Source organism: Harpia harpyja, chromosome W (genome assembly GCF_026419915.1).
Source record: "Harpia harpyja isolate bHarHar1 chromosome W, bHarHar1 primary haplotype, whole genome shotgun sequence".
Lineage (NCBI taxonomy): Eukaryota > Metazoa > Chordata > Aves > Accipitriformes > Accipitridae > Harpia > Harpia harpyja.
Genome location: NC_068968.1, coordinates 35788082 through 35811105, shown reverse-complemented (window position 1 = coordinate 35811105; position 23024 = coordinate 35788082). Strand labels below are relative to the sequence as shown.

Genomic DNA, 23024 nt, shown 5'->3' with positions numbered 1-23024 from the left:
AACTTCTCTGTTCTCCCATTCTCCAGTTATATCACTTGATTTATTAAAAGACTACCACTTCCTGCCAGCCTCTAGACAAAATAATGATGTATGGCAATGCTCTTCAGGTCCTCAAACTGAAGAGGGGTTTGACCCTTAGAAAGGAGGCCCTCTTTGGTAAGAGCTGAGAACTTCAGAGCAGCTAGGTAGGCACATGTTCTCTTAAAGTATGCTGCAAAAGCATTTCAGAGTAATTGTCGCTGTGTGAGCAATCCCCAAAAGGTATAATTTTCTACAGATTTGGACTAGCACTATTCCACAATAAAACTTGTCTCTCCTTGTGATAGCTAACATAAGGATATTGAGTAATTTACAAGGGAACCGATCAAAAAAATCGTCTGGGTGGCTGTCTATTTTTTGGGGAGGGGGAGTGAGTTTCTTTTCTGATCTGGTCCTTGCAGAAATTAACCGAGACTAATAGTAGCTACGTACCATCGTAGCTAGACCAGTAACAGCATTGATAGCAGACAGATACATGTAAAATGCTGAAAAGATGGAAAAAAAGCTGAGAGCAACCTGCTACCCCAGAGCGCGCGCGCAACCGCCCCCCCCCCCCCCGGGTCAGCGCCCGCGCCCGCACCCATCCCTTCACCTCCAGGCGGTTTACTTCTGCGCCTACAACAAGCATCCCAATCACTACCTGTCTTCTCGTGCTATTTCTTGCCCGAGGGAGGCTAATGCGCGGGGGGCGGTGCTGAGCACGCGCACTGAGCTGACTCCCTCCGCCCCGTGGCGGAAGTGAGCTAGCGTGCGTGCGACTGTTAGCCGTGGTTGTTATTAGGCTGTCGGTCGCATGCGCTGTGTCTCGTAAAGCGCTGCTGTCGCGGCCCGGGAGCGAGAGGGACTCACTGACCAAGGTGATGTGCAGGGGGCTGCGACGAGGTGAGGTGGAGGAAGAGGTGCAGGTGCAGCTGCAGCTGCCGTGATTAGGAGAGTGTGGGGGCGGCGAACGAGGGGTGGAGGCGATGACACTTCTGAGCGACGAATGGCGGTGGCAGCCGCAGGAGTCGAAGGTGTTGGCGGCGGCCATGGTAGCCAGGGCGGAGGAGGAGCGGTTGGAGCGGGAGCATTTCCGGAGGATCATCAACGCGTTCCGATACTACGGGTAACTAAAATGTGCTGCCTCGCATACGCGGCCATGTGGTCCAGCTCTGTGACGTGGTGTTGCCCTTTTAAGTCCTGAAAAACAGTAGTAGCTCCTACTGGCAAAGAAACGCACATGGTGTTTTGCGTAGTCGATTGTCGGGGAAATTTTTGAAAGACTTGTAAATTTGCAGAAGAAATAAGGTCGTCTGAAAGCACTGATGGATGCCATTTTGTTATAACTAGCTATCTAGGCGTTTCTTGAGTCGCAAAAGTGTTAGATAGCCCTTTTAGGAATGAGATAAATGAAAGAGAAAAAAAAAAAGAACCCAACCCCTGGCTTGCTACACGAATCTATAGAATGAAGGAGAAAACACAAGTAATTCAAATGGTGGAGGAAAAAACCAGACTTGGCTGAAAAAAATCCAATCCTTGATAGTATTTTGGGGAAAGGGAGGAGTTATTTTTTGCCTGGATCGGTTACACAATCAATTTCATTGTACTCATAGTTGAGGCTGTTAAAAGAAGGCAATTTAATGCCTTAGTGGGGCCACCAAAACTCCAGCATGGCCTGGCCTTGACTGTTATGATTCTTTCAGAAGCAATTGATTTTGAGGATCCTGCTTTCAGCTGCCCCATTTCCACTCCACATTCCAGTTTTTCTGTAGCCAAAGGTTACCATGCTATTCAGCTGTTTTATCCCATTTAAACTGTATTTGTGAAATAATCTGGCTATTTTTATGGGTTTGCAGGTTGATTGTTTACTAAGTTGCATCACTTTGTAGATCCATGTATTAGAGGTTGTGATCACCTGTGCTGGAAATGAGAGGCTGGGGATGGAGCTGTAAAACAGTGGTCCTCTTAAACTAACGTGTTGTTAAAAGAGTGGTAATATGGAAATAGAGCTTAAAAAAAATCATTTTGCCTATAGAATTCTTGAGAACTCATTCTCTAGTAAGGAATTACAAAGTCTGACTACTTTCTGAGTTGAAAGAATTGGGTAGTTGTAATTGGAGTAGCTTTGAGTGAATTCTTTGTATTTATAATATGTATTGCTGCTAAATATCTGAAGACTTTTAATATTTTTTGTTTGTTTGTTTTCTTCCTAGAACTAATATACATGAACGGGTGAACGGAACAGAGAGACAGTTTAGATCTCTCCCAGATGACCAACAGAGTCATCTTCCTCAATTCCTTCCTCACCTCGATAAGATTTGGCAGCGCATTGATCATAATCAAGAGATACTACAGACCATTGTCAATGACTGCATTCATATGTTTGAAAACAAAGAATATGGAGATGTATGTTAAAATGAACTTTTTCATACTTCAAAACTAAATTCTGTACTCTTCAGGATTTTCTAGCTCTGCCCTGGTTACATTTTAAAGTTAATTTTTCAGTTGGCTATGTAGACCATAAATGGTATTGTATATCTTATTGTAGGTTATTGTATGTTATGGTGTCCTAAATTAGTTAAATTTTAGGTAGTCCAAGTATTTTGAATGTTAGCATTTGTAAAATTTAGTGCAATTTTTGCTCTGCTTATCTGCCTTTCAATGTGGCATCTAGCAAAAAAAAAAAAAAAAAAATTGCATTCAGACTTAAAAGACTCAGTGATGGAAACTGAAGTCTTTTTTGGTATATGCAGGCTAGGTACAGTTCTGGGCAGCTCTAGTGTGAGTTTTCCATGCTGCATCAGTAATGTAGAGGGATCTCCCTCTTATGATGAGCGGTTCAGTCTCATCACTAGCAAAGTCCTGATCCTTTCCTGAATAACTACTAGTTGTGCTCAGTTATGCCATACTGTATGTTGGTTTTGTGATTTGGACCCTGGTCTCTTGGGGGCTGAACCGAGACCACCAAACTCAATCCATTTAACAGGGCTGGATTTGAGCCCTGGTCCCAGAAGTAAGAGGTAAGTACTTTGTCAATTAAAACTCCCAACAGCCCTAATACCATGACTCTTTGTCTGTTTCTATTTTATGTTCTCTTTTTCAAGATTAAAGATACTTGGTGCATTTTTCATTAATTCCCCCCCCCCCCCCCCCGCTTTAATCAGGGAAGTGGGAAGATTACACCAGCTTCGATGTTTGACATGGATAAATTAAAATCAACTTTGAAACAATTTGTGAGAGACTGGAGTGAAGAGGGGAAGCCTGAGAGAGATTCCTGCTACCAGCCAATCATTAGTGAATTTGTAAAGAACTTTCCAAAAGAAAAATGGTAAATAGTATTTTAAGACTTACTTTAGTGTGGGCATACACTGTTGTACAAAAATAACAAAAGTTTTTCTGGAGTAAGAAAAGGCTTGGTTTTAAAAATACAGAAATTACTGTGAATGCTGTGGAATTCATTGTTTAATTGAGAAAGTTTGTTTTTAGTAGAAGGTATTGGAAAAGAGCAGAATCATAAACTTGACATGGAATTAAGCCAACAATAAAAACATTTTTTTTCTTTTTTTTTTTTTTTTTTTTCTGTGGCTTGATATAACAGGGTCCATGATAACTTTTCAAGTAATAGTCTTCAGGAGGTTGTGGAGTTAAGCCAGTGGTGCTCAGCGAGTTAAAGTTTACAGGTTAGCAGACACTCAGAGTGCAGGTTCTGCAGATTAAGGGAAAGGCCCTTATGATAGCAGCAAGTATGAGTATTGCCCTTCTTGGTGGAAGGGGAAAGGAAGGAAGAAGACTCGTAACCCTCAGTGTAGTTTTATTGCACTTAAAATTTACAATACAAATGCTTAACTTTTAGCCTTGATTTCAGATAATACAATGCAAGTCTTGTATGTGCACACATGCAACAGAGTTTTTACCTTTGTAATTGTATTAGCCAGGAACCTTGGGCCAGATATAGATTGACTATATCACACTCCCACGAACCCGCCAAGGCAAGCACCATGTGCTTACAATGGTGGAAGCAACCACTGGATGGCTGGAAACATATTCTGTGCCCCATGCCACTGCCCAGAACACTATCCTGGGCCTTGAAAAGCAGGTCTTGTGGCGACAGGGCACCCCAGAAAGAACTGAGTCAGACAACGGGACTCACTTCCGAAACAACCTCATAGACACCTGGGCCAAAGAGCATGGCATTGAGTGGGTGTATCACATCCTCTATCATGCACCGACCTCTGGAAAAATCGAACGATACAATGGACTGCTGAAAGCTACATTGAGAGCAATGGGGGGTGGAACTTTCAAACATTGGGATACATATTTAGCAAAAGCCACCTGGTTAGTTAATACTAGAGGATCCGCCAGTCGGGCTGGCCCCGCCCAACCAAGACTTCCACATACTATAGAAGGAGATAAGGTCCGTGTAGTGTGCATGAAGAATATGTTAGAGAAGACAGTCTGGGTTAGTCCTGCCTCAAGCAGAGACAAACCCATCCAACAGATTGCTTTTGCTCAAAGACCTGGCTGCACTTGGTGGGTGATGCAGAAGGATGGGCAAGTTTGATGTGTGCCTCAAGGAGATTTGATTTTGGGAGAGAATAGCCAGTGAATTAGGCTGTATGATATTTAACTGCTAAATAACCTACCAATGTATGTCATTGTATCTATAGTGTCTATGTGCCATATCAGGGGTATTACTGTAAGAATTACCCAAATGACTGAAGGATGGACTTTGAAACCGAGCCAAGTACAACAGTGATAGAACTTGAACTGGCGCCCAGCAATTTCCTCAAGATCAATATCTTCGACCTGCAGACCAAGGGTGTGGGTTACACCAAATATACCAGCCGCAAGCTCCAGAGGCAGCATGCAACAATCCAACACCTCACACCATCTCTCCTATCCTGAAGGACTGTTACAACAGATGGAGCCCCAAAGTCATGGACTAAATAAAATTGATAGACACATTAAAGAGATAACCTATAGAGTAAGAAAGTGCTATTTGTGTGTAGAGAGGTGTCCATATATATATGTATATAAGACAAGGAAAGTGGTAGTGATTAATTAGAGAATGTAGAATCTGGGCATGATGTAGATGGTATAGAATAAGGGGTGGATAATGTCCTGGGTTCAGCTGGGATAGCATTAATTTTCACAGGAACCTGGGAAGGGGCACAGCCAGGACAGCTGACCTGAACCAGCCAAGGAGTTATTCCATACCATGTGATGTCATGCTCAGTATATAAATGGGGAGCGGGCTGGGGGGTGCTCTCTCGGCTTTCGGTGGGGGAAGTGGCGGAGCGTCGGGTTCCGGGTGGTGAGCAGTTGCACTGTGCATCACTCGTTTTGAATATTTTTTTATTAGTACCATTGTTGTAACTTCTCTTTTTGTGTTGTCCCAGTAAATTGTCTTTATCTCAGCTCTCGAGGTTCTGTTTGTTTGGTTTTTTTTTTTCTTTTTTCCTTTTTGATTCTCCTCTCCATCCCACAGGAGGGGGGCGGGGAGGAGTGAGCAAGTGCTGCGTGGTCCTTTGTTACCGGCTGAGCTGAAACCACGACAACACCTAATCCAGCAATTGGCTATATTTTCAATATACTGCCAGGCCAGCACAAAAGAAGTAACTAGTACTTTAGTTTCCTTTTTATTTGAAAAATGTATCTTGCTCGTTCAAGGCTGAGCTTGAGTATACTTTTCCCATGCACTCAGTCACATTTATAGTGACCTTAAAGTTTCTGTCTTATAGGAATTTTAACTTGACATAAAATATATTTGTTCTCTTAGGTTTTTTAATCTCATACAAATTTGTGCTTTAGTCTAAACTCCACTTGAAACATTGGATTTATCAGTAAGTGATGTCTTCAGTGTTATTCTGGTCTACAGAAACCTTTGCAGGTCTTGAAATGGATGTATATAAACCTAAACTGCCAAGTTTGCAGAACAACTGCTCTTTGACTGACTGTATTTTTAGTTACCTTCATTATTCTGTTTGAAAAGCAGTTACCTGTTAAGAACATCACTGAAAATAGAACTGTGGTAAAATAATGAAAAATACTATACTGAACATTGAATCTGTTTGCTATCTAAATTTACAAACATTACAGCAATAAGACTTCAGGAAAGAACTAGATTACAGGTTCCATAGTTATTCTATGCCAATGTTTCCACTGGTCTTCTGTATATAAAGTGTATATTTCTGATCACTTCTTCTGAGTAGATAACATTGAATTGCAGTGTTTAGTTTATGAAAATGAGGTATGTCTACAATTGCACACAGTAATATTTTTCTCTTTGAAGTTGGACTAGATGATTGTTGTAGGTACCTTCCAACTGAACTATTCTATATAATTTTTCCCCTTCAGCACCTTTAGGTTTCTTTTGTTAAAGCATAATAGGTATAAAGCTTATATCTTTATCACACACGGTTTTTTTCCTTTAAAAATTGATACCATGCTAAAATCTTCAGGAATGGCATTAGGCTTTTAAAACCTGAAAATCTATCAAACTGCAAAATACAGTGCTCATCATTTATGCTGAACAGTACAATGTTAGCCCTCTTTCCTTTCTTTGCCTGCACCCCCTGACTACACCTGTAGGCCAATATTTCTCCCCTTATGCCCTGCAGGTGTTTAAGCTTTTGGGGGACCTCTAACCAATACCAGAACTCTTCTAACTTGTGGCTTGGAAACCCTTCTGCCACTTGCTAGTTTAGGGCTAATTTCACTGTGAATAACGTTTGGTGGTGTTATCAGGGTTGTGTGTGGGGTGGTTAATTTTTTTTGCTACTGCTGCTAATATGCATTTACCATAGGAAAGCAGGTCTTTCTAGCCTCCTAAATTGTTATGACCGTTTAGCCATTAAAAAAAGTAGCTTCTGTGCAATATAATTGTTAGCAGTTCTAATTCCCAGCTTTTCTTTCAGCTGACTTTTAAGATGTAGTTCAATGTTACAGCTAACACATAGCTGCTATGAAAATGGGCCTTGGCCACGTACTCTTGCTGTGTCCCTACTGCTTGGATAAATGCTCGTCTGAGTCTTCAGTGAGCTGGTTAGATAGTTTTAGCCAGGTTCTGTTTGTGGGGGTTTTTTTGTGTTTTGGGTTTGGTGGGGGTTTTTTTGGTACAGTGCAATTTTTTTTTTTTTTTTCCTACTAGATTATTCAGCTGGCTCTTTTTAGGTATTTGCTTCAGAAAACCAGTGGTGTGGCTAGAGGGCCCCCTTTTGACAGCACCTAGCCATTAAATAAGTTATAGGTTCAGACTGAGCCTTCAGAAAATGTGGCAACACTAAGCTATTGACTGTTGATAATGATTCAGAAGTAGCATAATATACTGCAATGGAGTGCTCCCACTACCACTGGATTCATACCCTAATTTATTTTTTTTTTAAATCCATCAACAATTCATTCAAGTCTTTAAAAGCCAAAGGAGCACTTTATTTTTTTTTTAAGTAGCAAGATATTATCAACGCCTGTTACACTGAGTTTGCTACATACCTAATTTCTCTGATTATAGATGACAAAAATGCTCTTGGACACTTGCTTTCCAAAATGTTATATGTTAGTGGACTCGGATTTGATTATATTTTGTGCTCTATTAGTAGGTGCTCTATATGCTGAAATGAAGCTGATGGCCAGCATGAGTCCCCTAGCAACCAATATAAAGAGTATAGATAGGAATTAATTTGTTAACAAATTTCCAGGTAGACTTCAATCCCATAATAAAGGTGCAGAGGAAAGTACAGTTAAATCAACTTTTTTTTTTTTTTCTAGAGAGATAATTGGGAAAACTTAGTTCAGAGATACAAAAGCTGTATATTGTGAATAAAAGGATACAAACCAATTCCAAGCAATTTAAAATCAACTCGCTTGCCTGTTTGAGGCCTTATCTTGTTTCAGTATGAGTAAAGGTACAGATTTTAAACTGGTTACACCTGCGTACCTTCTTGTCAGTAGGCTGTTTTAAAAGAGCAGCTTTTCAGATTAGTGTGTGATGTCTTAGAAGTGGCACAAGACTTTTCAAGCCACTCATAAAATAGAAGTGTCCACACGGGGTTACAAAAGTCTGTGTAGTGCTAGTTTAAATATTTAATAAATAAAGGTAAACTGTAAAGAAAAATAATTAGGCGGAAATATGTTTGGAATAATTATGAATAGATATAGCACTACTAATAGAAAAAGCTACAAGTTCTTTTAACTTCTTCCCCAAAATGGATTTTCTTCCTCCTCTCAGATTACTATTTTCAAAGTTTAGTCTTAGGCAAGTAGTTTTCCCTTGAATTAATCTCTTTTTTTGGGTTTTTTTTTTTCAGTGGGGCTTCTTCGCTAGCTCACTATTCTTTCTTCTGGCCTTCCTTGTAGAAGAGAGGCAAATAAAAACTTGTTTCACAGAAGTGCCTTTAAATAATAGTGAAGTGCTATCTTGATTTCTTGCTTCTTGTTGATTGGAAAATTTAAAAAAAAAACCCAACACCAAAATAACAACAACAAAAAAACCCCAAAACCTGAAAGTATAATTTTAAAGGAATAAAAATTAGGAATGAAAAAAAAACTTTTGTTTATTTATTTGGGAGGCTTCACCAATTATGTGATTAATCCGCAAACCAAAAGGCACTGTTAAAATTGCTTTGTTAGTTTGTGTGGCCTTTAGAAAAGGATAATACTTTCTTCTGTTCAGTAGTGATCTTCTGAAAGTTAGCATTATTTCTGAAGTTAGTTAACTCCCTTGCTCATCTTCATGTTTATACAGTGTGCTAACCCTTTTGATTCCTTTTTGGCATCCTGGCTTTTTAAGGGATCAAAAGGGTTTGCGTTTTGCTTTCTCTCACAGTGGGGTTGTGTATGGGTGGGGGTGTGTTTTGGTTTTGTTTGTTGTGTTTTGAGTTGTTTGGTTTTTTTAAATGCTGATTGTGGCTTCATTTGGTTGCATTTGTATATTAAACTAATACATAGATGTTTTGCCATTGAAGGTGAGATGTGAAAGGGAGGGAGGACTGAGTATTCACACTTGTTTTTTTGATTTATGAAATTAGAAGGTCTTGTTTGGGACTGGAAATTGGAAAATTATTGAAGAATATTAAAATATGTAATGCTTGCATTCTTCATACGTGGGTGACATTAGATGGTTCCCTTTGGCTGTATGTGTAAGACCAGATTTCCATAAATAGCCTTGCCCTTTGAGTCAGCATCTGTGCCATATTCACCCTTTTGCTTCCCACAGCAAGGAGTATAGAGGTCCAAATGGCAATATTTAGTTGCAAGATTATAATCCTGTACTGTCAGTGATTCTTTGTTCTAGAGAGTATATTGCGAACTTGAGTATTATCATCTTAATTTCTTTTGTTATTTGGAATATTCTTTTTAGGAGATACATCTTTTCAGTTTTGGGGGGGGTGTTTGTTTTAAGAGCAAAGGTTGTATTGCATTGTGGTGCAACTGCTGGTTAGTTAAAATATGTATATATTGCCTTTTCTCACAGTTTCACAGAATGGTTGGGGTTGGAAGGGACCTCTGGAGGTCATCTGGTCTAGCCCCCCCTGCTCAAGCAGGGCCACCTAGGGCAGGTTGCATAAGAATACATCCAGACAGCTTTTGAGTATCTTCTGAATTTTCTGCCTGGAAGAGGAGAATATTTTGAGATTCTTAGTTCTTGTATTTACTAGTTGCTCAACTTGGAAGGTGGGAAAGGTTGGCTTAAATCTCTCAGTAACCACACAACTGCTGGATGTCTTCCTCTAGTCTTCAACTTGATGTCTAGTTATGGGAAGTGAAGGGGCAGAGAATTACACTGTACTTTGGTTTAGGAAATCCTATGTTGCTTATGTGCTTGAGTGAAATCTGTGAACAGCATATTTAAAAAACCCACAGTTGCTGAAAAGTTAATTATTTTCAAGTCTTTAGAATCTGAATTGCTCATGAGCTCATGTTTGCTTTGTGGTTCTGCTGTCAAAATACTTTTTTTATTGAGTATAAAGTGATGTAAGAAAGAACTACATTTCTGATTGCTAGAATACTAGTTATCAATGGACATTATAGAAGAATAAATGGTGATATGTGATCATGTTCGTTCTTTCTGCAAATCACTTGAGTATTTTAACTTTTATAGTTATAAAAGTTATTAGAAAAAATATTTTTCTTAATTATGCACTGTACTCTGAATAAGGATTACATAGGTGTAAGTACTTTTATTCTGTGCAAATATTATTTTGAGTCTTTTCTGTGGGTTTTTCTTTATACAACTAAGTGATCTGATCAGAACTGGCTCAGTTCGTCTTTAAAAAGTAATGTCATACAGGAAGTACATTATAACATCTAAGCATATGGGGAAAAAATGTTGGACTGGACCTCAATATGTTTTTGTTAAAGAGGTATATGATAACAACTTAACTATTATTTTTGTTTTGTTGCAGGGATTTCTCCAAAGTTAATATCCTGATACCTGGTGCTGGGCTAGGTAGATTGGTGTGGGAAATAGCTATGCTTGGTTATGCTTGCCAAGGAAATGAATGGAGCCTCTTTATGCTCTTTTCTTCAAACTTTGTACTCAACAGGTACATAGCTTATGTTTTACTTGCTGTTTGAAACCTACAGGTACTAGGAAGGCAAAAGTATAAATGAGGAAAAACTTGAATAAATAAAGCTCTCGAGAATAGATTTGTAAGTCCTAACAGTCAACCACTTTGTAGAGTGTTTTGATGAAAAAGAGTGGGGATAATTGGAGCAGGAAGCATTGTATTTGAGTCTAATGGGTAAGTCATTAGGCTTATAGTAGCAAGCATGGCTTTTAAGTTACGAGACTTGAGATTTCTGGACTCTGCCACAGACTTCCTGCATAATCTTGAATAGGTTTTATGATTTTTATTTCAAATGTTTTTCTGTAAAATGCACATCTATCTCGAGTATCAAATATGGCTTAATTAAGATATGCATGATACTTAGTGATGGTGATTAGTAACAGAGGAAACCTATTAATGAAAATGTTATATTCCATACTAAAATTTAAGGTATTGTTTCTACATTAAAAGCAACCAACAAAACATGCTGCACCACTTCTTAAGCGAGTTCTGTCACTTGAGTAATAGTTAAAATAATATGATAGTTCCACAATTAAACTGTGGTACTAAACTTGAATGTAGGACAATAACATAAATTTCACTGTATAGGTTTAATTTAGAGTGACGTTTTTGTATTTGGTGTTCTGTCACTTGTACTGGAAATTATTGGTGTCTCAATGAACTTGGAAGGAAGAAGGTAGTAAAATGTAATTGTTCTTGTAAGAATGAGGATGGGAAGATTATGGGTGGGCAAGTATGAAATGATATGCCTTTGAAAACACCTAAAATATTGGCTTATACTCTATTATTATGGTGTTTTGGAGCTCTGTTTGTGGACTGTTATTCCCTTATGCTAGGCATGGGAACAAAAAGATGATCCCAAATCTGTTATTGCTTACCATTCAAATACAGACCAAGGGGAAGACAGCATTTCTTATGGCTGCTGCATGTCTGCTTAAGACAGTAGTGGTCACTATAACAGAAATAGATTTTTGCTATAGATTTACTTGCTCTTTCCTTACATTATTCATAAACTATTATCATCTAGTGATGAAATTGCATGTTACAGTTGAGTTGATCTAATGCTTTGCAGCTACTGAAAAGAGGAGGTCATGTTTTTTCCTATCCCTAGCTATACAGCCCTACTGGCTCTTACATTCTTTAGAACTTTTGAAATGATTCAGAGCAGTATAAAATTATTTAGTTCCCCTATTTGGCAGCACTGGTTAGCTGTCATGTTGGTTGAAACCAATATGTTAACAGTTTTTTGTCTTCCTTACATATGGAGTCTTTGGCCCATATGTGGAATGCTCCTGAAAATTCATGCTTAGCTTACTCTAGTACTCCATAATTCTTAGCATCTAATGTTCATGTGGCGTTTCCTATTAGTATAAGATGTATTTAGCAAAAAGGTATATATGTGTTATATTTGCTAACAGTACTTAATTTTAGACAGCAAAATTGAGTGTTGCTCAGCTGCTGTAACCTTCATCTTTCCTGGGCAAGTTATCAATTACAAGTTTTGTTATTAGCATGGAAGACAATACAGATAACTGCTAACTTGACTTTGAATTTCAGTCAGTTCAGTTGAGGTGCAGGCATTCCTTTCTGTCAGATTTAACCTTGGGAGGTCTATTAAGAAGGTTTTAGGGACTTTTGAGATCTATCATTTTAGTTTTAAGTGACTGTTCCCAGTTAGCCTTCTGAAATTGACATGTTTGCCTTCCTGGAACTGGAAGAAACAACAATGAACAATATGAGCTGAAGATACCAGTTAAGGAAGAATATGGTAAGAAAGAAGGATTTTGCAAATAAGTGTTTAGCTACAGTTCCTTTCCTCTTTCCTCCTTAATTTATCCAGAAAGGGGACCGAGTTGGTGCCTAGGGTTTTTACATGTTGGAAGAAAAATAACAGCTTTGAATGAAATGCTAGTTTAGTTTATTGGTGGGATTTTTTGTGATGAATTTTTAAAAGTTAAATATGAAATAACTTTTTGAAAATTCTTCTTAGTTTTACCATTTAAACAGCATGACATGATTACTAATTCATTTTTATTTTCAGTTGATAGTGGCATGAGGGTTTTGCTATTATATGCTTATAGTTTGGATCTGCATTCTTTCTCAGTACTTTGACCTTGGTTTATTTTTTGGAAGACAATCTTGAATATCAAGTCTACTACTCCAGTGGGCCTTCTAGATTTGGTATAGTGATGTAAATTTTCTGTGTACAAAGTGCTGGTTTAATATCTGCTGGTTTAATATGCATAAAAACCCAACAACTCTTAAATTGAGAGCCTTTGTTATTGTGGATAAAATATCATAGTTAGGTATGTCATGAACACAGAAGTCCATCAAGGCATAATTATGGTTGCTATGAATATTTGAAATTAATCAACACAGCTTTGAAAAACTATATTGGTTAAAGTGCATGATTCCATTAAGGAAGCTCCAATTTGAAAGTAAAGTGGCTCTGAAGGAGTTAAGCTATAATGGCTCCAAAGCTGCTGCAATCTTTGCATGGGAGATTGCTGTTTTTTGTTGTTGGTTTTGTTTTTTTTTTTAATGGATAAGGTTCTTTATATACCTGGTATATTTTTCTTGTGTTTAGATGAGTCCTAGATATAATGACAGATGGCAGAGATGATCACTGGTGATACGCAGACACTCTTCTTTTCTTACATGTTTTTCGGAAGAACAAAAACTGTAAGCAGCATAATCAGTCTTCCTGTCTCTGGAAAGCATACCAAAATTTTCAGGTGGCCTAGAGTCACAAGGACGCATTGCATCCCTTTGACATCTGATGGGAGGGGAAACACCAGTGTGGTATCTAAGTGGAGGAGACACCAGATCTTATGTGGTCTCATTTCTCCACTGTGCAACAGGATTGATCTAGTGTGCAGCTGATTGCTGACTTGCTGTGTTTTGCAGCTGGAGATTCAGAGCAGACTCAGTAGCCTCAGTCTAACAGCCCTTCAGTAGAAGCAGCACTCATAAGTATTTGAGAAAGTTCAGTTGGAGTAATATAAAATCACTTTGCACCCAAATGAGAGTAGGGGTGGTTTAAAATGTTTTAATTCATACAAGTAGGATTCACACTGACAGTTGGCTAACCTTTACTTTCCTAAAAAAGCATCTTTGTAGATAAATCTTGATACCTTGAGAAGGTTTCTTAATTGGTCAAAGTAAGATTTGATCTAATCATCTTTTCTAGAATTACCTTTTCAGACTGAGCATTACCCGATATATGTACTGTGCCTATTAGAAAGAAGTGCCTCACACTCTACTACTTTAATAACTTTAACTCCCTACCTATATTTTTTCAGTGGAAGGATGGTAGCTGTAAAGGACTGCAATACTTAAGTTTGAGATATAAATTATCAAAGCTGGAAAGGGGAGGTTTTCAAGTTTTGAATATGGAGAGGGTTTGGCCTTTTACATTAAATAAGGAATTGCTCCTGGAACTGTTGAAGTCTACATGTATATATTTTATGCTCAAAAATGAGAAGAAAAGTACTGGAAGGTGTGTGTTCCCTTATAGCTCAGAAAAGATTTCCTTTATCTATTCTGGTCTCCTAGTTTCTTTGCCTTGCTTTTCTGAAAATTTAATTGTCTTACAGAAATGTTCTGAGGATAATACAAATTGACTGTGAGCACACAAAGAATGCTGAAATAGTTAACAAAAAAAAGTTAATCTATCAAATGTGAAGTCAGCCAAAATAGACATGTCTTGCTTGAAGGAAACAAGGTCTATGTTGTCAGGGTTATTTTCCTGCTTGTTTTCTTTGACTGATTGCATGTATCTGATTTGATATTTATCTGACCGTTTATATATGGAGACGGTTGATGAACTTGGTATATTGTTGTTCAAATACAGTTAATTTTTGTTTTTACTGAGAAAACTAAATACTATGTGGAGATGGCAGAAAACTTTTATTTCAAAGACTTTACCTTAGATGCTTTCTATCCACGAGCCAAGAGTACATTTTCTATAACCTGGTAGACTGCTTACATTTTAAAAAGTGCTTGTTGACAACATCTGTCTCATAAAATGCATATCCTCTGTTATCTCCGAATATCCAGTTATGTATGTGTAACATAGCTTTAGTAAGTGGGCTTGACTGCAGAATTTGGTGGTGATGCATGAGAGAGGAAATTGGTTTGGGGTTTTTTTTGTTGTTGTTGTTGTTTTGTGGGGTGGTTTTGGGGAGGTTTTGTTGGGTTTTTTTGTTTGTTTTTTTTAATTACAAATTGTGTGCGGGACTGGGAAAAGCTTTTTATATTTTAATCCTATTTTCATCACTTCTTAGAGTAAGCATTCACTTAGTTGATCATGCCAATCCACAAATAAAAAAAAAGTTTGCTTAGCATAATTGCAATATTCCAGATGTTATTAACTTAAAATGACATCTAGTGAAAAGCTATTGTGCTTTGTGAAAAGGTGAAATTTATTAATCGTTTGAAATTTAAATGCATCATTTCATTTTGTATCTGAAAAATGCTTTTGTTTTGCCGTGCTTCAAAACCCCTGTGATTATGGTTCAGGAAAGGCAGAAAAGTCTAGAATGAGAACAAATATTCCCAAGGAAATTTAAGACAAGCATGGGACTATTGTTTCTTTTTTTAATAAAACAAACAAACAAACAAAAATCCCAACCCCAAAAGGCTTAGCTTTTCTGGATATACTGAATCACAAATTTCATCCATCCTACAGAAAGAATCGAGTTTGGTTTGGTGGGTTTTCCCTAGTGGAAAAATTGGGAGGAGGGGGAGCAATGCAGTTGTTGCATGGTGATAGTTTGTGTCAGAGTTAAATTGTTTTGGGTTTTTTGACCAGCTCATAAATTGGCCAGTCTGAAGTGTTATGAACTACATAAGTCCCTTAGAAAAGTTCTAGCTTTAGCATTAACTTTATCAATAAAATAGTGGATGTTGGTGAAAGTCTTTTTATGTATCATTTTATATTCAAGACACCTACATTTCTAGATAATACATGAACAATTAATTGAAACTGAATTGTTCTGACTTCCGTGTTTTGCAGATGCTCTGAAATTAACTCATGTAAGCTTTATCCCTGGATTCATCAGTTCAGCAATAACAAAAGATCTGCTGATCAGATACGACCAGTTTATTTCCCTGATGTTGACCCTCACAGTCTTCCTTCTGGTTCGAACTTCTCTATGACAGCAGGGGATTTTCAAGAAATTTATTCTGTGTAGTGAGTAAATGCAAATATTTAGTCTTTCCATGTAACTATCTTTAGTGTATGTCGTGGTTTCAGCCCAGCCGGTAACAAAGGACCACGCAGCCGCTCGCTCACTCCTCCCGCCCCCCTCCGGTGGGATAGGGAGGAGACGGAGGAGAGAAAAGAAAAAAAAAACTGGAACCTCGAGGGTTGAGACAAGGGCAGTTTACTGGGACAACACAAAAAAAGGTTACAACAACAACGGTACTAATGAAAGAATATACAAAAAGAGTGATGCACAGTGCAACTGCTCACCACCCGGAACCCGACGCTCCGCCACCGAAAATCGAGAGAGCCCTCCCCCTGGCCCGCTCCCCATTTATATACTGAGCATGATGTCACATGGTATGGAATAGCTCCTTGGCTAGTTCAGGTCGGCTGCCCCGGCTATGCCCCCCCACCTCCCAGGTTCCTGTAAAAATTAACTCTATCCCAGCTGAACCCAGGACAGTGTATTTGCTATGAGACAATAAGAAATTATTACAAATAGAGTGGAACTGCATCTGTAATCATTAAGCAAAAAAGTACCAATTATAGCAAGACTTTCTTATTCCAAATCAGCTGCTTTTTTTTTTCTTTTAATAACTAAAAAGAAAAACCCCAACATACAGATAATATATTTGCTGTAGCTAGCTACTTGCCTAACAGATCTTTGTTGCAGTAGTCTCTTTCAGAATAAAGACAATATGGCAAAGTTAGGGAAAGGTTTACTTGATTTTTTTAAAAAAGTGATGTTAAGGAAGTGAACAGTGCAACTAATGCATTCTTTTTTTTAGTGGGGGGAAAAAAGTATTTTTTGTTAATTTTCTGTTGTAAAAGCAAAGCAAACTTTTTTGATGGTAGCTAATTATAAATGAAACTAATATATGCTTATTGACTGTCAATAACAAGTATTTCAGTGGCACATTATGGGGATGATAATTATTAAAGATTGAGACTTCCCATCAGTACAAATACCCTTACTTTTTCTGGTGATATCAGATTAATTGTGCTGTCTTCATTGCAGCTATAAAGTAGTCTTTGTATGACTAACCTAATATTGAATTAATCTGCAGAAGATGACCTTGTTTAGCACATACCAATTACATATTTATTCTTTGATCGAAGAATAGCACTTATCCAGGTTTTTTTTTTTCTTTCATATGTAGTCTAATATTTAACACTTCAGGTCCTAGTAGAGCAAATAATAAGAAACATGAAGTATGCCTATTTAGAGGTCACTAATTTTTATTTTTTTTCCTCGCATAGTGTTGGATTATCACCAAGGACTTCTGTTTTCCAATTCCACATCTCTGTCTTTGTTGGACCCATATTTCATTCTGATGAAAAATAACTAGCTTTTGATCTGCCTCTTTTTTTGTGCAGCTAGGCTTCTAGATATTTTCTTCTAGATGCCTTCCTTATAATTCCTTAATTTTCTGTAGATTCTGTCTTGTTAGGATATCCGATGCTGGTGATTCCCCCCCCCCCCCCAAATTTACAGAACTTAAACTTTTACAATTTCAGAGATGCATGTTTAGACAAAAACAGACTCATGCTTTAAAAGGTAGTTCTTGAAAGATATTGTTAAATACGCTAGTAAAAAAACAATTGGAGAAACATTCAGATACTGGATAAAATATTTTGAAGTTACATGGGTTGTAAAAGTACACTTTAGTGTACAGACTTGTATTGTTCTAGGTTTTAATGTAACCAGAGAGTCCCAAAGCTGCTGGGTATTTTTGCATTTCTGTTTTTAACAGTTGTAGTAATGAAGTTCATAGAACAGGCAAGTATTAGCATGTTTGGGCCTTCATATATTATAATATATATATATTACAGTAATTATGTTTTATAATATATAAGCAATTTATATTTTATATAAGAGATGCAAATAATTATTTCATAAAATAGATATGTATGCATTAATATTTTAGTTTTTTTCAAAATATAGGCCCCACAAACCCAAACTTAACTGTCCATTGCTTATGTAAAACAATGTTTTGCATTTAGTTTCTGGTAAACATGAGAAGTCTTCAGCTTTTGTTGTTAATTGAAGTAAATCCTGAGTGTAAAACAAATATTGCTGTTAAATGATAGATTTTTATGGGGGAGAAACATTGAAACTAATATCTGTATAATATGTTCTTTTTGTGCAGATACATGGGACTGCATAGCAACTTGCTTCTTTATAGATACAGCACATAACATTATTGATTATATTGATACAATATAGAAAATACTAAAGCCTGGAGGAATATGGATAAATGTAGGTAAGTGTGACCAGTCTTTTTTTCCACAAACTCGACTTCTGTTTCCTCACATACTAGACACCTAGTGCCTGAAAAGAGTTGTGGGGATGAAAGTGTCTGTGCTGAAAATCCTGCAGAGCTAGGGCTGTGAAATTCTCTCAGGCCTGTTCAGAATATGTCCAGATGTGTGTTAGTTATAATCACGTCAACACCATGTGATATTTTTTTTTTTTTTTAATAGAGAAGCAAAGCTGCCCAGTGCTAGGTTTCACATTCATGTGTCACACATTTAAGTTTGATAAATGTAGTGTCCTGTATTCTTTTTGCTGGTTTTCGGAGAAAATAGACCTTATTCTGTCTGTTAATACATCCTTCTTATTTTTCTTTAATCTGTTGTCTAATTTGTACTATGCTTGTAAGTAGAATAAGGCATAAAAGCTTTGGCTCAAAGGAGGAGAGACTTAAAACTTTTGCCATGGTAAGGGAAAGGCAGACCAAACTTGGGCATTAAACATTTTGTATAGTAGCAATTGATCAGTCAGTCTCTGCACCAGTCCTGGGCAATCACAGAATGCGACCATAGCTCTTGAATAGCTCACAGCATGTCCTGCCTCCTATTCTGTAGAGAGAGCAGTGATGCTAGACTGAAATTCATTATAAAAATCATATTTGAGCGATAGAAATATGTTTTTTTTTTTTGTCTGTATTTGAATGTTGTGTGCCTGGATATTAGCATTCTTAACACTTTCAGTATGTACTTCTGATTTTAAAAAAAAAAAGTGGTTTTGCTTTTTTTTTTTAATGGCTGTTTCCATTGTGTCTACTGTAGGTCCTCTCCTTTACCATTTTGAAAACCTGGCAAATGAACTTTCTATAGAATTAAGCTATGAGGATATAAAAAATGTTATACTGCAGTATGGATTCCATATAGAGGTAAGATGATGCTGCAATTTGAAATGAATAGTATTGGTGTAAACAGAATGAACTTCTTCATACAAATCTTTACCTTAAATGTACTTCAACTTAATGGCTAGACTAATAACTTTTGTGAGAGTTAAATGTTTATAGTTGTGTTGCAACTTTTTAATTTTGTTGTGGTTGGTGGGTTTTGTTTGGGGTGGTGTTTTTTTGTTTGTTTGTTTGTTTGGGTTTTTTTAACATGTGTAGATAGACTGTGAAATCTGTTGGTAGAAAGTATATAGCAATTTCTTACAGAGAGAAATTTCTACAGTGCCTGTAGAGAAAGTATTTTGAAGGCCTCTGATTTTTACTTTCAGGTGGAGAAAGAATCTGCATTGTCAACATACACTGTGAATGAACTCTCCATGATGAAATGCTACTATGAATGTGTGTTGTTAGTGGTGAGAAAACCAGAATAGAAGTGAGTTTAGATAGGTTAATCAGAAAGAAATGCTGGCTCGAATGTTAAAATTGAGAACAAAACAGACTGGGTGATGTCTGGACAAATCAGTGGTGCCTTCTTATGCCTAATAGGATTTAGATAGCATCTATTTTCTTAACATCATCTCTGTTGTTATCCAGACATGTAGTGTGCCATGCATATTTGTAATGTATTATTGAAAATGGAGGGGGAAATGTTCACATACACTGTCTTTATGCTTTGGAATGCATTAAAAAAAAAAGGCAACATTTTCATGTGTATAAAATTTAATGTTTCCCCTAACCAGGCTAGTTCTTCATAAATGCTGCCTCATTTTTTCAGAAATTTATAATTATTTTCTTTTTTCTATTTTCTGATGTTAAGGATGCATAGTGGTATTTAGTGTACTAGCTGTGTCACAGTTCAGAGAAGTATTTCTAAACGTACACTTAAATTATGAAGTCTGAAATGGGTTGAAAAGTTTTAAAATGATTCTTGACATATAATAACTATCAGAACTGTTACAGCATTTTCTGTGGAACTGGAAATAGTGTAAATAGGAACAAAGTAGACTATTGTATGAATTCTAATCTTTGAATGTGATTGATTGTACCGCTGTTAACCATTTACTCAAAACACAATCTGTAGACAATTTGAAATACTATGTGAAAGCATAGTATCAAATGAAGAAAAGCAGCATGTCACAGAGGAGCAGTAAATTAACCTCGGTTCAGGAATAACCTAATGTTTTTCCTGGCAAATGAGCTTTAGGTGGATATTCAATCTACAAATCCTGGTATTACACAAGAGAGACAGATGGCCTGCTCCAAGAAAGACCTATTTAAAGCTGAAACACTACCATTCTAACAAATTGGAAAAAAAACCCCAAAAAACAAAACCAAAAAACCCCAACAAAATCCAAACAAAAAACCCCCTACAAACAAACAAGAAAACAAACCCTTGCACACCACAAAAAAAGAAATTTTTTTTTTCCTTTAATTTCCTTATTGTACTATTTACTCTTCCTCCCCCTCCCCCCCCATGAACTTGGATACTTTGTCTTTATTATGGTGGTTTTGGTTTTGGGAGGTTTTTTTCTTAGATAAAATGTGATTAGTGTTTAATTTTATTTTTTTCAAGCTCCTTGAAATAAGGCAAGGTTAGGTAAATGTTGATTATGCAATTGCTGAGTAGTTACATCTGTAATACTGCCCAACTTATGTCTCTTAACCAGTCTGTAGTTACTCTTAAAATGTGGTGTTCCTGTTTTTACAAATAAAAAATTGAACTCTGGCATTCTGGTTGAATCTCAATATCCTTTGTTCTCTTGGTTTTCTTCTTCACTACCCCACACTGTCAAAAGTTACATTAAGAGTTGGAAGCACAATAATCTTATAAATTACTTGTAAATAGGACTGCAGGTAAAACACTACCATATACGAGTTCTTAAAAATCATTATTTGTATTTTTATGGACAGGGATAATTGTGTATTATTCTGTGTGACTGCATTTGGTTTTTTTCTTCAGTTGTACACACAGGGGAGAAAAACTGCATAACTTATTTTGGCTTCAGCTGCTAAACAATTTAGGTCACTTAAACTGTATGTGGTATTGTAATTGTGCAAAATAAAATGCTGCATAATCTGCAGAGTAATACTTCTTTATATGGAGTAAGTTTGACAAATGTAAAGTGTCCTGTATTTTTATTTGAATGTAGTACATCATAAAATCAGTTATGACAATGTGTTGTTGTGGTTTAACCCCAGGCAGCAACTAAGCACCACGCAGCTGCTCACTCACTTCCCCCCACCCAGTGGGATGGGGGAGAGAATTGGGAAAAGAAGTAAAACTCGTGGGTTGAGATAAGAACGGTTTAATAGAACAGAAAAGAAGAAACTAATAATGATAATGATAACACTAATAAAATGACAGCAGTAATAATAAAAGGATTGGAATGTACAAATGATGCGCAGTGCAATTGCTCACCACCCGCCATTCGACACCCAGTTAGTCCCTGAGCAGCGATCCCCCCCTCCTCCACTCCCCCCAGTTTATATACTAGATGTGGCGTCACACGGTATGGAATACCCCGTTGGCCAGTTTGGGTCAGCTGCCCTGGCTGTGTCCCCTCCCAACTTCTTGTGCCCCTCCAGCCTTCTTGCTGGCTGGGCTTGAGAAGCTGAAAAATCCTTGACTTTAGTCTAAACACTAGTTAGCAACAACTGTAAACATCAGTGTTATCAACATTCTTCTCATACCTAGCTCAAAAACATAGCACTGTACCAGCTACTAGGAAGACAACTCTATACCAGCTGAAACCAGGACATGTGTACAATAGGTTTGATTATTTTTTTGATATTAAAGTTTGCAGTATGAATTGATGACTCATTTTTTGATTTTTATAATTTACTCAATGGTAAGATTTGATTTTTGTCTTTTTTTTTTTATTGGCATGTAATCAGCATTTCATTAAAATTCCCAGGAATGTCATAGAGTTGTCTGAAAGTTCTGAAGTGTTTTGTTGAATATGTGGATTAAGTGTCTTGTGGAAACATTATGACCAAGAATTGCTCCAAGAAGTTTTTCCAACTTCCTAGGGTGCTGCAAAAACCTCTGTCTCCTAAATGTTGCAGCATATCACATAGCCTATGAATAATAAGAAGGGCTTTTATAGGTACGTTGGCCAGAAAAGGAAGATTAAAGACAATATACACCCCCCCACACACACACACACACACTCCCCATAAGTAAGACAGGAAGAGCTAGTGACAGGGAGAAGGCTGAGGTACTCAGCAATTATTTTTTGTTTACCTCTGTTTTCAATGGTAATCTCTCAACCCCCTGAACCTCAAGGCAGGGATTGGGGGAGTTAAGTCCCTCCCATTATAGGAGAAGATCAGGTTCGAGACCACCTGAGGAACCTGAACCTACACAAGTCCACGGGACCTGACAAAATGCATCCCAGGGTCCTGAGGGAACTGGCTGATTTAGTTACCGAGGCCTTTGATACAGTCCCCAACAATGTTCTTGTAAATTGGAGAGAGAGAGATTTGATGGATGGATAAGGAATTGGCTGGATGGCCATGTCCAAAGAGTTGCAGTCAATGGCTCAATGTCCAAGTAGAAACCGGTAACAAGTGGTGTCCCTCAAGGGTCTGTACTGGGACCAGTACTGTTTAATATCTTCATTAACAACGTAGACAGTGGGACTGAGTGCACCCTCAGCAAGTTTGCAGGTGACACCAAGCTGCATGGTACAGTTGATTTGCTTGAGGGAAGGGATGTCATCCAGAGGGACCTTGACAGGCTTGAGGAGTAGGAGAATGCAAACCCCATGAAGTTCAACAAGGCCAAGTGCAAGGTCCTGCACCTGGGTCAGGGCAATCCCCAGTATCAGTACAGACTGGGGGATGAATGGATTGAGAGCAGCCTTGCAGAGAAGGACTTGGGGATGCTGGTGGATGAAAACTTGGACATGAGCTGGCACTGTGTGCTTGCAGCCCAGAGTGCCAATCATATCCTGGGCCGCATCAAAAGAAGTGTGGCCAGCAGGTCAAGGGAGGTGATTCTCCCCTTCTACTCCACTCTTATGAGACCCCACCTGC

The 23024-nt window shown here is 37.6% G+C and overlaps 1 protein-coding gene across 1 annotated transcript; it reads left to right on the top strand.

The window, feature by feature from the left end:
- Positions 1-788: 788 nt before the first annotated feature.
- LOC128136252 (carnosine N-methyltransferase-like) lies at positions 789-21433 on the top strand. Its single transcript, XM_052775515.1, is given in 9 exon segments — positions 789-1144; positions 2232-2424; positions 3183-3346; positions 10422-10562; positions 15604-15777; positions 17550-17554; positions 17946-18059; positions 18868-18971; positions 19316-21433. Coding segments are annotated over 9 exon segments (1137 nt in total). The 5' UTR covers positions 789-1004; the 3' UTR covers positions 19418-21433.
- The last annotated feature ends 1591 nt before the right edge of the window (positions 21434-23024 follow it).